The 16855-nt window shown below is 42.2% G+C and overlaps 1 protein-coding gene across 1 annotated transcript in view; it reads right to left on the minus strand.

Annotated features, from left to right (window-relative positions):
- The window catches only part of FER1L6 (fer-1 like family member 6), a gene marked incomplete at its 5' end in the record, with an annotated part of 133327 nt that overhangs the window by 103714 nt on the left and 12758 nt on the right, over nt 1–16855 (minus strand). Inside the window, 6 exons of the mRNA XM_056111368.1 lie at nt 742–850; nt 3071–3405; nt 6877–7069; nt 10902–11088; nt 11836–11992; nt 13929–14007. Of these exons, the coding sequence (XP_055967343.1) occupies nt 742–850; nt 3071–3405; nt 6877–7069; nt 10902–11088; nt 11836–11992; nt 13929–14007 (1060 nt within the window). The remainder of the gene's footprint in view (nt 1–741; nt 851–3070; nt 3406–6876; nt 7070–10901; nt 11089–11835; nt 11993–13928; nt 14008–16855) is intronic.

The following is a 16855-nucleotide window of genomic DNA, read 5'->3' on the forward strand; positions in this document are numbered from 1 at the left end:
AGGCAATTGCCCTACACATTATACTGTCTCGCTGGTCCCAAACCAAGATTTTTTTTTGATGGAGTATTTTTTCTAGGAATGATTTTCCCTGCTGTGTAACAGCCTCAGAAGGTAGTTGACAGTTATAATTATAGCACCTACTATATGCACAGTATTTGGCATGCCTTTACTGAAGACAGTCTTGTAGTAGTTCTGCGAGGAGTTGTTAGTATTCTCACTTATAGATAAAGAAACTGTGACCCAAAATATGAAGTGAGTCTAGGGTAATGGAACTAGGATAAAACTCCAGGTTTATCTGGATCTAGATCATTATTTTCAATCTTTCCCAAAGTAGGTGATACTGCCCCCAGATTGGGGAGGAGGGGTTGATGCTGGAATTATGGTGGGGGCAATAGCCTCTGGTGCAATGGTAGGGGAGCACTTTCTTATTATTCTCTAAAAGAAGGAGGTTGAATGGGCCCCTCACCTGCCCCCACCATTGATGAATTTTTTTCATGAGAAGAGAATGACAAAGCAAATAAGCCTGGGAATCTCTGATTGTTTTCATGCTTTTTAAAGCTATTAAGATAAATCTGTTCCTTATACATTGACTCTAGAGAGGACAAGGAATTACTGATTTCTTTTGAGAGGCAAAACCCCACCGAAATGCCATTGCAAGTTAGGTACTAACTTATACTTCAGGAAGTGTGGGCATGTGCCTGTGCATCTGTGTTCCTGTCTTTATACTTGGGTTGTACTTACCAATAGAAACTTCAAAACTGATGGGTTTATCCCCAATCTTCCTGTCAATCATGGTAGCATCAAAAAATGTTCCAAAAAGTAAAAATTCCTCATATTTTTCTGGTACAATCTGTAGGAAAAATACCATTAGACAGGTCTGGATACTTTTAACCACCAGGAAACTGAATTAGTGGTGCCAACCTGGTTCTGAAAGATAATTTATAGGCATTTGACTCAGTGTCTGCCTGAAATGATAGATTATTCCCTCACTAATCAGGCAGCAGGAACCAGGAAATTGCAAATTACAAGTCCAGATTCAGTCATTTATCTGGAATGATGTGATCTCAACCTCCTGAAGTTCTGCCTTAAAATAAAATATCTTATTCTAAATAATAAGCTAGCTGTGAAGATCCCTCTAAAATGATATTGTGATATGCAGACCTCGAATCACCTTTTGGTGACAGAACATTTAGAAAATAGGAAAACAAGGAGAACCAGCGTCACAGGATTAAGTCTTTGTGTTAGAGCATAATTTAGTGAATTGGGCAGGACAGTCACATCTATTCTGTTTGTTCCTCTTAATGGCCTCAATAAGCAAAATTTGGATCAATCCCATTGTACAGAGCAGGAAACCTAGGATATTTGAGCATGAATTGAGTCATTTTCCCAAGTACATAAAAAGCGTTACTTATTACTCTGAAATAACATAAATCCAATTTTTTAAAAAAGGGTTGTACTTGCATAAACATCAGCCAATAAATCAATGGTGTCCAGAGTGGGGTATAATTCTGTTTGCTGCTATGAGGGGTCACAAGAGACATACTCATAACAATGTAAACTGTTTTTACATTGAAAGAGAAAAGAGAAGTAGAGTCATCTGCTCCAATCTCACTTTTAACTTGAATAAACTTAAGGCCCCACAGTCACAGTGCAACTTAAAGTCAACAAAGATTTGGTCTACCTGCTCAGAAAGTCTAATTCTGGAAGATGGAACTGAGAGAGCACATGTGTTGGAGATATTCCAAGATATCATGGGGATATCCCAAGATATCCCAACTGTTTGCAAATGGCTCTGATTAATATACCAGTGGCTCAGGAGGTAGGTGTAACTGAGACACAGCATCACGTTTCTGAACAAAAGAAAGTAAAGTGCTACAGCCAAGCGGTCTATACTTTCTGGCTTTGGAGTTAGATTTATTAAACTGCACAGTAAAACAAGTCTCCTCTAAGGAAATAAAGCGTCAATGGTCTCAGAGGTTAGGAGCCCCATTCAGTCAAACCTCCAGGTCTCTGTCCCTCTGACAACAACGGTTTCCACATCATCAGGTGAGAAGTGACACTTTCCTCCTTAGAGAAGCCCCAGGTGCTGTTTCCTGCATCAGCAGGAAATGTTTCTGTTGACAGAAAATATTAAATCGGGTGGGGGCCCATGATGAACCTTAGTCACAGGGCTCACACCCTTCTGACCTGCTGCTGCTCTGGTCTCCGGGTTTAGACAGAAGCTAATCTCACCGTCTTTGGGGCCAGTTTACTTTCTGGGAGGAGGCTAAAAGCTGCTCTGGAACCTGAGGACCAGAGAGACCAGGTCATGCAACTAAGAAAAGAGATGGCAGGCTTCCGGCCAGGAAAACCCTTCCTCAAAGTCTGACTCTGCTGCTTCCCTGGTGACTTGACTGTGGGGGAAAGTCGTGTCCTCTCTCTGGGTCTCATTTTCCATTGTCTTTAAAATAAACATTATAATAGGGCTAATAGGTCAGAGAGTAGGGAGAAATCGGTTCATTCCTAATGTTTTATTTCCTTTCTTAGGGAGGAGCCTTCTAAACTATGCTCCAAGAAGCTATCCCAAGCAACACTTAGCCAACTGGGCCGGCCAGATCAGGACCTAGCAGTGGAGCACTGCTCTAGCTTCAGCCCAATGTGTTGGGGGTCAGCAGAGCTATACCTGGCAAGGCTGCAGAGGAAAATGTGGTACCAGGGATCACTTTGTCACTCACTCTTCATTCCTCCTTCCATAACATCTCACATCCAAAGAAAACACTATGCTAATGAACTGAGTAAAATTAGGCCATAGATAAAGTTCAGCCCACCACCCCCATTAGCGATTTTAATTGCTTTAATTTCTTTTTGACTTTGGGACTCATGTTTGTGGGGGACACAGGAGCAATACATCAAGAGCAGGTGGTGGTGAAATGTGCAAGAAGAGGCAGAGGATCAGCCATACACATACATTGATTCACATACATTTTGGAAGGGGGCAGGGGGGAAGAGAGCTGTTCAAGAGAGCACTATTGGGAACCAACAGCAGGAACTATCTGCATTCTGGGCTCACGTCCTCAGTGCTCAGACCTACCTCTGGGGGCACATCAAAAGGTTCCACTTCCACCTCTGTTGAATTGCTTTTGTCGGAAGTCGGCTGAGTTTTTCCATCACTGCCTTTGTCAGACTTATCTTTGCTGGAGCCTTTAGATTTGGAAGGTAATTTGAGTTCCTTGAGAGCTTTGGAAAATTTAGATTCTTGTGCTCCTCCAGAGAGAATCTCCACAGCAATTTCTACCAAAATTCGACCCCGGAATGACACGCCTTCTCCAAAGCCTTCATTCATTTCCTGGTAATCATCCATCAGACTGTGGTTCCTGGGTGAGCCATATAGATTAATCCAAGCAGGTCCAAAGGTTGGTAGGAAGCCTAGAGAGATTCCAAGATTTAGCTGCTTGGCTGTGCTTTTCAGTGGATCACTAGTGTTACTGTTGCTCTAATGAAAGTTGTGCACATTCATTTGAACATAAAAAATTTAGAGAAAAGTCAAGAAATGGTATTGCTAGGCTAGCCTATAACCTAAAGAAAATCACAAATGTCATTTTGCTATATTACTTTCTAGTCCATTCAAATTTCTATACTTGTAATCATACTATTAATGTTGGCATGCATAGTTTCTGTTCGTTCATTCATTGGTCATTGGTTCATTGACTCCCAACATATACCAGCACCATGCCAGACACCAAACAGAGCCTGGAGTAGAATAAAGCAGATAAAAACCCTAAAAAATCAATATTTATGTTATAAATACTGTGAAAGGTATAGGCCTTGTGTTGAAAGAACAAATAACAGGCTAGAGTGATGTAGACAAATAGGACAAGGGAGAAGGAGGGAGGAAAGTAGAAACTTCTGAAGAGAAGGAACAGCATCTGCCAGTTGGAAAGGCACTTAGGGATGGCAGGGTGCAGTTTAGTGATATATTGTGCGTGCCTTGAGCATAGGAAACCCTGGGTGTGCTCACCACTCTGACACTCTCACACATGCAGAAAAACTGGAAAGAAAGTCACATTAATTCAGAGTGGATTAAGTCCCAAGACTAAGCCGTGTGAGAAGAGTTTGGTGAGGTGAATGTGTCTTGGAACCTTGATAAGAAATTTTATCTCTATCCTAGAAATTATGGGATATTTTCTAAAGGAATTTAAGTGAAGATGGACATAATCAGATGTTTTAATATCACTGTGGTTGCTTTATAAATGATTATGAGATTTGATGTGTATGATATATCGGACAAATATGATATATTTGTCATCACAATTGAAGGCACATCAGTGGTCTGGACACAGGCGATGATAGCAGAGAGAGAGGAAACAAAGACCAAGTTTCCAGATACATTTCAAACACAGAACTGAAAGGGTCCTGCTGATTTTCATTAACTATATGCGGGAGTATTTTTTTTTCTTAATACAGGACAACTGGAAAAAACAGAAGAAAGTAGTGTCAGGAAGTAATCCAAAATGGGTGCATGTCTTGCCTGCATAAGGACCAAAATATGATCCTGTGCACGGCATAACCCTCTCCAGGCTGCCAGGTGTGAATCTGGGGGGCCCCAGCACCACTAGGCCCTAGTACTGAATCTCTGGCAAAACAACATTATTCTATTTAACAAGCAGTGTAGCATAGTGGCCTGAAGTTTGACTACCTGGGTTCATATCTCAAATCACAGGTCTGCCAGTTTCTAGCTCTCTAATGATTCCATGGGTAAATGATTTTATTTCTATTATATTTTTTCCTTAGACATCAATTTCCTCATCTATATCAGATTAGTAGACACAGTATCCATAAAGTGCCTCACACAGACCCTTAAGAAGTGTCCAAAAATGTCAACAAGTCGAACACTGTCCTCCCGTTGTTCATCAATTTGCTCAAGCGGGCCCAGTAACGTCTCCATTTTTCGAGACTTGTTGTTACTGTATTTGGCATACTGAATACGTCAAAGCGTGCCAGGCTTTGCCATGCAGGCAAGATACTCTCGGTAGCTTGCCGGGCTTTCCGAGAAGGGCGGAGGAATCGAACCTGGCTCGACCAGGCTGGCTGCGCTCAGGGCAAATGCCCTACCGCTGTGCTATCGCTCTAGCCCGTCAATAAGTACTCTTTTTAAAAAAAGAAAAGAAAAGACAAAATTAACAGACACAATACGTAATCATGCTTGGGCTGGCATTGCAGGCCTGGCAGTTTGGTGCTTGGGGCCCACTGGTACTCAGGGGACCACCAGGGGCATAGTAGGCCGTGCTGGGGAGAGGGGGTTATGCTGGGCCAGCAATTGAACTCAAGGACTCACACCTGCTAGACATTTGCTCTCCTAATTGAACCATATTCTTGACCCTTAACCATTACTCTTAATAAACACATGCAGCCTAAGTTGCTTAATAATCCCCTTATTATTGATTGACAAGTAGATGTTTCCCTATACGTTATTGTATGCAATCATTTTCTATCTTTTGTTTCCTCTCTCTCTGCTATGGTCCAGATTCACCTTTCATTTGGGTAAATTTTAAGAAGCAGAGATATTGGGTTAAAATATATATGGGAAACTTGGCTCAGGAGAACAAGCATAAACATTCAATGCCCTCTGCTGAATAAGTTACCCATCTTTGCAAACACCATCAAGATATACCTGAAGAGTGTGGGGAAAAGCATGTTTACTAACTGAGATGCAGTGGATAGGCAGAGTATACTTTCTGTAGAAAGCAATTGTGGGTAGCAGTGAGTCTCCCATATCAAGAAGAATAAAAAATAGATATCTCAAGAGGTCTGTCTCTAGTGTCACAGTGTGAGGGTAACAGATGAGTAAATCTTGTTCTCCTGAGCCAAGTTTTCCATATATACATGACAGTATCCATACACGTGTCTGTAGCAGAGAGAAACACTGCTTGAGACTTAATGGATGATGGTTTGTTTAGGATACTTAGAGTATAATCACCATTTAAGTTTTATAAACAAAGAGCGTTATTTATTTATTTTAATCTTTTTTTTTTTCTCTTTGGGTCACACCTGGCAATGCACAGGGGTTACTCCTGGCGCTGCATTCAGGAATTACCCCTGGCGGTGCTTGGGGGGACCATATGGGATGCTGGGAATCAAACCTGGGTCAGCCTTGTGCAAGGCAAACACTTTAGCCGCTGTGCTATTGCTCCAGCCACTATTTTAATCATTTAACTGAATTTAATTTATAATGATATTAGAAAAATATCTGCCACTTCAATCACTAGAAAGTTGTTCACAAGCCAGAAAAAAATCACAAGTATGAACATATAGATGTAAACACATGTATATAACACTCAGGATCATAATTCTGTTAAACGAAGAACTTTATACTGAGTGGAAGTTCTTTTGACTGATGGTGGATTAATTGGGACTCACCATTACCCCTCCCCCTCCCCTTCTCTCCGAGTGTATATTTCAGCAGCGTCTTTCTACAATGTCCATGCTCCCAGATGCCATGAATGATTTGAGAGCACATTTTATTTTTGGACCACTTAAACATGTGAAAATCATTCTGAACTTAGGATCTTCCAAAACATGGCAGGGCAGATATGGCCACTAACCACCGTTTGCTCACCCTGGATCAGATCTAAACTCTTTATATTTTTATTAAGTAAGCTGAGGTCCCAAGAAAGGAAACAACCACTTCGAGGGTACATAACATTGTATGCGGGAGATCGGGACTGTAACCAAGTCTGGCTCCCAGAATCCAGATCCACCCACCACCATGAACCACAGAACTGTGGAAACAGCCTTCCACATCATCGGCTCCAACCTCCTCTTTTTAAAGATGGGGTAGAGAGTTACAGCAGTCCCTGCAAAAGCCTTTTTTCCTTTTTCTAGTATGTGAGACTTTACCTTTATCTCCATCCTGCTCATTGGAGATTTTCTTCAGGTCTATGAAATGGGTTGCCAGGGCTACATCATTCACGCTGCCTTCATCCCACACCTGGATCTTCACCCTCCGGCACAGGGGCGGGAACATTTCCTTGAAGACCACCTGCTCGTGCCACACGGGGTCAGCACAGTTTTTCTGCACTGTGGTCTTCCCCTGAGAAAGAACCCAGAGGGCGTGATTGACAGGAAAAGAAAGAGCCCCTTTGTTTATTTATTTAATTGAGTTACCATGAGTTATACACAGCTATAAAGCTGTTCATGATCAGGTTTCAGTCATACAATGATCCAACACCCGTCCCTCCACCAGTGTACATTTCCCAGCACTAGTTTCCCCAGTTTCCCTCCCACTCCATCTCCAGCCCACAGCCTGCTACTATGGCAGGCACTTTCTCTCTCTCTCTCTCTCTCCCTCTCTATCCTGTCTACTCTCTCTCTCCCATATCTCTCTTCTCTCTCTTTCTCTTATTTTTTTCTCTCTCTCCTTTTGCACATTCTGATTTGCAATACAGATACTGAGGGGTTATGAAATGGGTTGCCAGGATTATCATAGGTTGTTCCTTCACTTACTTTCAGCACATAGTTCTTATCCAGAGTAATCTAGATGATCTAGTGATCTAGCTATCTTTGGAGCACCTTTATTTATTATTTATTTACTTATTTATTTATTTTTTATTAGTGAAACACCATGAGGTATAGTTGTAGACTTATAAACTTTCATGCTTGGGTTTCAGTTATACAATGATCGAGTATCCATCCCTCCATCAGTGCCCATTATCCACCACCAATGAACCCAGTAGCCCTCCCATCACCTGACCCCATCCCCCATGGAGATATCATGGTGTGAGATGATATCTCATTGTTGTTTCACCTCACCTCTGTGGCAGGGCATTCCCTTTTGCTCTCTCTTTCCTTTAGGGTGTTGTGGTTTGCAATAGAGGTACTGAGTGGCCATCGTGTTTGGTCTTTAGTCTACTTCCTGCAAGCATCTCGCATCCACAGCGAATCCTCCAAACACCCTTTACTTGGTGTTCCCTTTTCTATCTGAACTGCCTTTTGCCCCAGCATCTGCTGCCGGCTTCTAAGCCGTGGAGCAGACCTCCTGGTACTTATCTCAACTATTCTTGGGTGTTCGTCTCTCATTCTGTTACTTTATATTCCCCAGATGAGTGCAGTCTTTCTAAGTCTGTCCCTCTCTTTCTTACTCATTTAACTCAGCATGATACTTTCCATGCAGAAGCACTTGTATGCAAAATTCATGACTTCATCTTTTCTAACAGCTGTGTAGTATTCCATTGTGTAGATGTACCAAAGTTTCTTTAGCCAATCATCTGTTCTTGGGCACTGAGTTTTTTTCCCAGATTTTGGCTATTGTGAACAGTGCAGCAATGAACATACAAGCACAGATGTCATTTCGACTGTACTTTTTTGCCTCTCTGGGATATATTCCCAAGAGTGGTATTGCTGAGTCAAATGGAAACTCAATTTCTAATTTTTTGAGAATTGTCCATACTGTTTTCCAAATCAGATCGAGCAGGCCCAGTAACGTCTCCATTGGAGACTTTGTTGTTACTGTGTTTGGCATATCGAATACGTCACGGGGAGCTTGCCAGGCTCTGCCGTGCGGGCGAGATACTCTCGATAGCTTGCCGGGCTCTCCGAGAGGGGCGGAGGAATCGAACTCGGGTTGGCCATGTTGGCCGCTTGTAAGGCAAACGCCCTACCCGCTGTGTTTTCCAAAAGGGCTGAACCAGTCGGCATTCCCACCAGCAGTGAACGAGAGTCCCTTTCTCGCCACATCTGCGCCAACACCTGTTGCTTTTGTTCTTTTGGATGTGGGCCAGTCTCTGTGGTGTGATATGATATCTCATTGTTGTTTTGATCTGCATCCCCCTGATGATTAGTGATGTAGAGCATTTTCTCATGTGCCTTTTAGCCATTCGAATTTCTTCTTTGACAAAGTTTCTGTTCATTTCATTGCTCCATTTTTTGATGGGGTTGGATGTTTTCTCCTTGTGGAGTTCAATCAGTGCTTTGTATATCCTTGATATCAACCCCTTATCGGATGGGTATTGGGTGAATATCCTTTCCCATTCTGTGGATTGTCTTTGTATTTTGGTCACTGTATCTTTGCAGTGCAGAAGCTTAATATAGTTTAATATAAGTTTAATATAGTCCCATTTGTTTATCTCTGTTTCCACTTGGTTGGTCAGTGGCATGTCATCTTTGAAGATACCATTAGCCTTAATATCGTGGAGGGTTTTACCAACCTTGTCTTCAATGCATCTTATGGTTTCTGGTCTGATGTTGAGATCTTTAGTTCATTTTAATCTGACTTTTGTGCATGGTGTTAAGAGGTCTAAGCCCATTATTTTTTCCCGCATGTGGTTGTCCAGTTATGCCAGCACCATTTGTTAAGGAGGCTTTCCTTGCTCCACTTCACATTTCTTGTTCCCGTATCAAAGATTAGATGTTTATACATTTGGGGTTGTGTGTAGGGATATTCCACCCTCTTCCATTGGTCTGCAGTTCTACTTTTGTTCCAGTACCATGCTGTTTGTTACTGCTTTGCAGTAGAGTTTGAGGTTGGGGAGGGCGATGCCTCTCATTATCTTTTCCCCAAGAATTGCTTTAGCTATTCATGGGCATTTGTTGTTCCAAATGGATTTTAGGAGTGCTTGATCCATATCTTTGAAAAATTTTATGGATATCCTTATAGGGATCACATTGAATCTGTATAATGCCTTGGGGAGTATTGCCATTTTGACAATGTTAATTCTTCCTATCCATGAGCAGGGAATATGTTTCCATTTCCTCATGTTCTCTTTTATTTCCTGGAGTAGCATTTTGTAGTTTTCTTTGTAGAGGTCCTTTACCACCTTAGTTAGGCTAACTCCGAGGTATTTGATTTTCTGGGGCACAATTTTGAACGGGATTGTTTTTTTTTTCATGTTTCTTTCCTCTGTTTCATTTATTAACAAAGTAAAATACTTCAAACCAGCAGGCAATGTAAAGCAAACGACCCCAAAAAATCAATCTGCTCTCCCCAATACACATACATATCAGTTTCCCCCAGGAACCACTGGCGATGGCCTGCTCTACAGCAGACATCAGGCCAGGCACCAGGACAAAGGTGAGTAAGGTTCTGTTGGCTGGAAGGCTCACATCATCACACAGTAAATGGTGTGAAACAGACGTTGCTGGAATTAGCCATTTTTCCGGACCTCTCCAGGAATGCAGCAGGAAGTATTACACCTTGACTCCAAGTTTTATAAAAGTAGGATCCTCTGCAAATCACTTCCCTAGCCAGGACCTCAGCTTCCTCATTAGCAAATAGAGGTGATGCCCTATATGACTATCATAGTAATCCAAGTCAAAATATTCTAATACTCACCCTGCCAAGCAGAGGGGTGAGAGAGGAGAATTTTTAGGGGGTGACGGAGGTAAGAGGCATTAGGTCACAACTAGTGATGCTCAGGGGCTACTCTTGGTTCTGCGCTCCAGAGATCATAAGCAGAGCCAGAGATCAAACCGAGTAGCTGCATGAAAGTCCTAACCAATGTATTAGTTCTTTAGCTGCAAAGTCTGGACATCAGGATCACTCTCTGGTCATGTACCCAGGTTGTGGTCCGGAGCATAGACCAGCCAGAACAGAGAGGACCAGGACTGCATAGGATAGAACTTTTGGGGAACACTGTAAAGCTTATTGGGAAGGGATGGTGACTCTCCCTTCAGCCTGGGGCAGGGTGACAGCTCAGAGAAGTGCCCAGAGTTGAGCACTTCAGACTGCCTTGAGTCTATGCTCTGACACACTCATGGCCCCTGTCTCTGGTCTCATGGTAAGCAAGTGAGCACAGTCTGCATTGAGACTTCCATTCTTTTCCAAGGCACATCTTAATATGGATTTTAACTTCACTTCATCTGACAAGAAAGCCCTCGGCGAGAATTGGGGCTTTCACCCAGGTTCTTAGGTGACAATGGTTTCTCACCGTCTGCCCTGCAAAGGAGACCTCCACGAATGGGTCCACGAGGTCCTTACTGTCGCCCACAAATGCTTTGGTGACATTCGCCATGATGCTGGAGTTCATTTTGGGCAGCCCCTCGGCTTTGTAGAGTCTTACATAGAATCTGGCCCAGGGTCTCTCTGATGGAAATCCTTGGGGAATTAAAAGATTCCTAAAGGAGAGAAAAAAAAAGAGGAATAAAGCCGACTTCACTCAAGATGATTGACACAAAATTGAAGCAATTTGGAATTAGAGAGAAGGACCCTGCCATATGAGAAAAGTATGAAAACATTGGGGCTCCTCACCAAAGTGAATTTTCTTTCTGGCATAAATGAGAACAAATGGCACAGAGTGAGAGTAAGCTCATTCAGGTCCTGAGGATAAACTCTGTCCCCCACTGTGCACCTTTAAAAAGGTACATGAGAGTTTTCCTACTTTTTAAGTCAGTCGCTAAAATTAAAGCTTCAAAGAAAATTCCATCATGTTCAGATACATCAAATCAGTTCAGGAATCACTTATGTGCCTATCTGAGAATTTGACCTTCCCAGCGATGGCCCCATCTTCCAGACCACTGCTTCTCAACTTTTGTCCCTACATGGCCCCTTTCCAACTTGTTTCTTTCCTAAGACTCTCCAAACCTGCTTAGATGGCTCCAAGATTCATGCTACAGCACCCTGTTTACATGATTTCTACCTGTGACCCCCTTGGAATATCCTGAGGCTGACAGGAAAGCCCCGCTGGCCCTCGTTGAGAAACACTCCTTTAGATGACACATCTCGGTGTCTGCCAGAACTGAATCCCTGGGGAAAATGCCATGAACTTGGCCATTCTTTTGTGCTCATAGGAAAAGGGAGGAGAAAGACACACTGACACGGGGCCATATCATTTTTCTCACGTGCCCAGGGAGGACCAGTCTCACTTTTCTATTTGCTCTTCAGCATCGGAGATTTTGGGGCTGGTCTTCAAGATGTCGCCTTTCCCCGTCACACTGATGTCACACTTCAAGTACCCCTTGGTGCCAGTCCTGATGTCGCCAGGGTCTGTGAGCAGGGCCCACTTGTCACAGAACTGATGACCTGAAAAAGCATCTTGACAGTTCAGATACCCCACACAGCTGCACACAATCTCTCCATACCCAAGGCTCCTTCACTCTACCGCCCCGAGGGAGACTAGCTCAGTGTGATTACTTTTAGGTCTTGTGCTCTCTCTGTCTCACTTGCTGGGTCTCTGTCTGTTTCCTCATTTCTTTCTCTCCTCCGCCTCTATCTATTTTATGTATTTCTTTCTTTTTTTTTTTTTTTTTTACTTTTTGGGTGGGTCACAACCAGCAATGCACAGGGGTTACTACAGGCTCTACACTCAGGAATTACCCCTGGCAGTGTTCAGGGGATCATATGATATGGGATACTGGGAATCAAACCCAGGTTGGCCACGTGCAAGGCAAACACTCTAGTCGCTGTGCTATTGCTCCAGCCCCTGTATTTCTTTTTTATCTTACTTCCCAGAGATCTTTGGGAGACATTCAACATTGTGGGCAATCACTAGACAGGATTTGAGTTTTGACTCAATAGAAGGACACTGCGGAGAGAGAAGTCGTTGTATTGCAGTATTGCAGAGATCATAAATGTAGCTTTGAATCTTTTTGTGTGGTCTTAACTGTGAGCCCAAACTTCAAAAGCTCTCATAAATTCTAGGTTTCTAGCTTCTTTTTAAAAATGTACTATATTTAACAGTACACATTTCCACATCAGCTAGTGGAAAAATAACTGAGTAGATCTCACTCCTTTCATATGGGTACTGAGTTCTCCTGTTTCCTGAATCTTCCAGCCTGCATTAATGGATCAAACCCAGCCCTCTGTCCTTTCATGTCTATTTCCTGGCCATCCCCTAGGGGTCCTCTGAGTTAGAATTACTGTTTAAGATAAAAGGGTCTTATAGGGAAGACCTATGTTGCTGTTGACTCTGCTACTCTGCTACTTAATTACTCTTGACCTTGAACACATTTTTAGATTCTCTGAGTTTCACGTTTCTACAACTCAAGGCTAATAAGTATTGCCATAGAAAACATAGATTGTATGTCAATTATTTTATACTGAGTTCTCTATTAAACACTTCATGTATATTTATGAATTTAATCCCCAACTTCATTTTCCTTCCTGTGAATGAAGGACACTATTTTATCTCCACTTTTACAGGACCAGAACTGAATATTTATGTATTCTTTCTGAACTTCTATACTCTGTCATGTTTTATTTATTTATTTATTTTATTAGTGAAACACCATGAGGTACAGTTGTAGATTTACAAATTTTTGTGCTTGGATTTCGGTCATACCATGATCAAATACCCATCCCTCCACCAGTGCCCATTTTCCATCATCAGGATTATATTCCTCCCCCCCCATCCCCCCATCCCCCCCTGCCACTGTGGCAGGCATTCCCTTTTGTTCTCTTTCCTTTTGGGTGTTGTGATCAGCAAAAGAGGCATTGTATACTCTGTCATGTTTATGTTCACAACACCTATTTAGATAGAATTAGTAGGAATGAAAAAAGATTCTCCAGCCTATGAACATACAGATTATTTTATCATTTGATGGGCTGGAGCAATAGCACAGTGGTAGCGTGTTTGCCTTGTGCATAGCAAGCCTGGCCGAGCTGGGTTTGATTCCTCCACCCCTCTCGGAAAGCCTGGCGAGCTACTGAGAGTATCTCACCCACGCGACAAAGCCTGGCAAGCTACCCGTGACATATTCAATATGCCAAACACAGTAACAACAAGTCTCAAAATGGAGATGTTACTGGGCCCGCTCAAGCAAATCGATGAACAATGGGAGGACAGTGACAGTGACAGTGATGTCATTTTGAAGAAAAGGGCTATTTATTATCAGTCTTGCATAATTAGTACTCAATGCTGAAGGAATGGTGAAATGAATAAGTCAGTTATTAGTTGACTTCCAGATGAAGGAAATCAGAGGCAAGTGAGAGAGAGAGGTTGAGAAATGATGCTACTTACCAGGCTGGTTGTACACAGTCCCCAGGTCTACTTTGAAGGAGCCAATCAGCACACTTCCAATCAGCTTATGATGAAAGACCTGAGGGCAGATGGACTAGTAAGCCCAGCAGCCTGCTCCATGAGGAAAATCTTTGAAATGGGTTTAAATGCTTCAAAGATGTTTCTAGACCTTGACACTTGTCTGCCCTTTTGTCTAAAACACTATGTTATTTGGTTACCAAACTGCAGAGCAGTAAAGAATATTAGTGGTACTACTTCTATTTCCTTCTAGCAGGTTTTCAGCTAATCCATCTTGAAGAATGCCTCACAAATTTTGTGCCTAAAATGCTTTCTGCTTTGTGCTGTTCTGTCATTTAATCAAAAACTCGAGTGCTGCTCATATTTTGATGTCTTGAATAAGTGCTACATTCTCCAAGCAGCCTTAACTGATACTTCGTAGCAGGAAGTTTCCCTTTGTCTCCTAAACACCCACAACACTTTGCTCACAACTTTATCAGATCATTTATCATATTTTGCCTTGAGAAGTTTTGATCACATGTAACATTCAGCACAATTTTATGTCCATCCTTAATATTCCATCATATTAAAAATGAATAGAGTGCTATCTAGTTACTGCGGTGTATTTAGAGGTTAATGCTGTGAAGATAGAGACATTCTGATAAAGATAGTGAGTTGGTGTCAGATCCAGAAGTTACATGATTCTGTAAGTAAGTGCTGAAGAATCAGGAGCATACAAACTTTCATTCAGAAAAAAAATAATAACACTGGGGTTTTGTTGGAAGAATGCATGGTAATTTGAATGTCCTCTAACTTTGGAAACTCTAACGTCTAGAAGAGAGTAGGTTCCCAAGTCACCAGGAAGAGATTTCAGATCACCAGAAGGTGAATATTTATAACAAAACTTCCAAGTAATGGAATGGGCTCTCTGAGAGAGCATCCCAGTATATAACTATGTCGTTCCCAGAAATCCTAAGTCATGGAGATGGTTGAAAGGAATTCTGGCCCCAGCTGGATGGTAGCGACCTTTCTTCTAACTACAAAATTTGATGAGTTCCTTGAGCCAAGGTTAGTCTCCTACTTTACTCTACTCACTACACAGCCTGTGTTCAAAACAGGTGCTCAATAAACATTCAGTGGAGTGGCAAATGATCGGCCAATTGAATGATGGATGAATATTTTTGTAACTCGAAATACCATCTACCAGTTACTTTTGTCAGAGAAAATAAAAGACAATAAATTCAATTAACTTCAAGAAATGACATCTCTCTTCACTCTCTAGTCTTCTCCTTTGACTATGTGGCAAGGGAGTAGGAAGCTGAGAAGTAAGGACAACTTGACTTGAGCAGAGATACTTAAGGCCACACATAGCTCGCACCAACCCCCACCCACTGTTTGCAGTTATTCACACCATTTCCCAAGGACTGAGTGAGAACACAGCCTGACTCCAGCTCTCTTCTCATCTGTCCCTGTGGATGAGACAGGAGGCAGAACTCAAATATCTTTAAATAACACAGGAGTCATTCATCCCGTGAGCATGTCAGGCAGCCCAGAGGGGTGGAGCATTAAGTTACAGGAACTCCAGTGCATCTCATGTACAGAGCCTGGGGCCTGGGCTCTGGGGCCTCTGACCAGGGAAGATAATTTTCACACTATCAATCCCTTATATACTGACTATTCCAGTGTCATCAGCTTATCACACTTCCTCTCCCTTACCCTGTATTGAATTTTTCTGAGAAAACTTTCAGTTCATGGACTAACAGAAAGCTTGTATCAAGCTGCTCCTCTAGTCTCTATCCATGAAGGTGTTCCAGAGAGAAACAAGCTCCTCTTCTTCCAAGTTAAAGTGAAAAAGGCAACACCAGCTTTGATGCTTTGCCTAATAATTTATTTGACCTGTGGACAGTCATGACTTGCCAGTGGCACAATATGAAAACCAGCTAATACTGTTATCTGGAAGCTCAGTCATCCCTTAGGAGCTAAACTGACTAGTACTCAGACAGGTGGCTGCCTGAGCTACACAATGTGACGGCATCCTAGGAGTGTCCCAGGGCCCAAAATATATTCTGTACCACCTGTCATCATGACTGAGATTCAAACATGAAGAATGTGGGGCTCTTGACAACTTTTCATTCTTCAAGAGTCACATTCCACAAGCGCCCCTAGGAAAGTTTTTATAGATATTATAATTCTATTTGTACCTACATCTTCTTGCAGGACTTTCATAGATTGTGTTCTTTCTATAATTTAGGTATAGAGAGAACTAAATAAATACAATCTCAAAAATATATATGATGTAAGGATATCTGTAGTTTGGTATAGTTAGAGGTTATATAATACAACCTAGATATTATATATAACTTTATAAACTTAGATTATATGTCATATTTTCTATAATATATGTAATATCTAACGATATTGGGTGAATTATAAAATAATATAAAGGTATGGGTTGGAACAATAGCACGGCGGATAGGGCATTTGCCTTGCACACTGACAACCTGGCCAACCCAGGTTCGATTCCTTTCCCCCTCTCAGAGAGCCTGGCAAGCTACCTAGAGTGTTGTGCCTGCACGGCAAGGCTGGCAAGCTAACCATGATGTATTCAATATGTCAAACACAGTAACAAGTGTCACAATGGAGACATTGCTGGGCCTGCTCAAGTAAATCGATGAACAACGGGAAGACAGTGATGGTGATTTATAAGACAGAAATTGAGAGGGTAGGACAGGCAGGGTCTTCGCTAAGACATGTCTTACAGATCTAACGTGAACTGGTGTCACTGTTGAGAAGACATGTTCTTCCGCCCATGTCACAGTTCAGTTCTTTCAGGACTGTTGAGAAGGGAGAACTTTCCCCAGACCCTGTACTTCACCAGCTTGCCTCCTCTCCATGGAAAAGCAATAAATCCCCAGACTGGAGAGATAGAT

The sequence above is a fragment of the Sorex fumeus genome, unplaced genomic scaffold, assembly GCF_029834395.1.
Source record: "Sorex fumeus unplaced genomic scaffold, SorFum_2.1 ptg000002l, whole genome shotgun sequence".
In the NCBI taxonomy this organism is placed as follows: Eukaryota; Metazoa; Chordata; class Mammalia; order Eulipotyphla; family Soricidae; genus Sorex; species Sorex fumeus.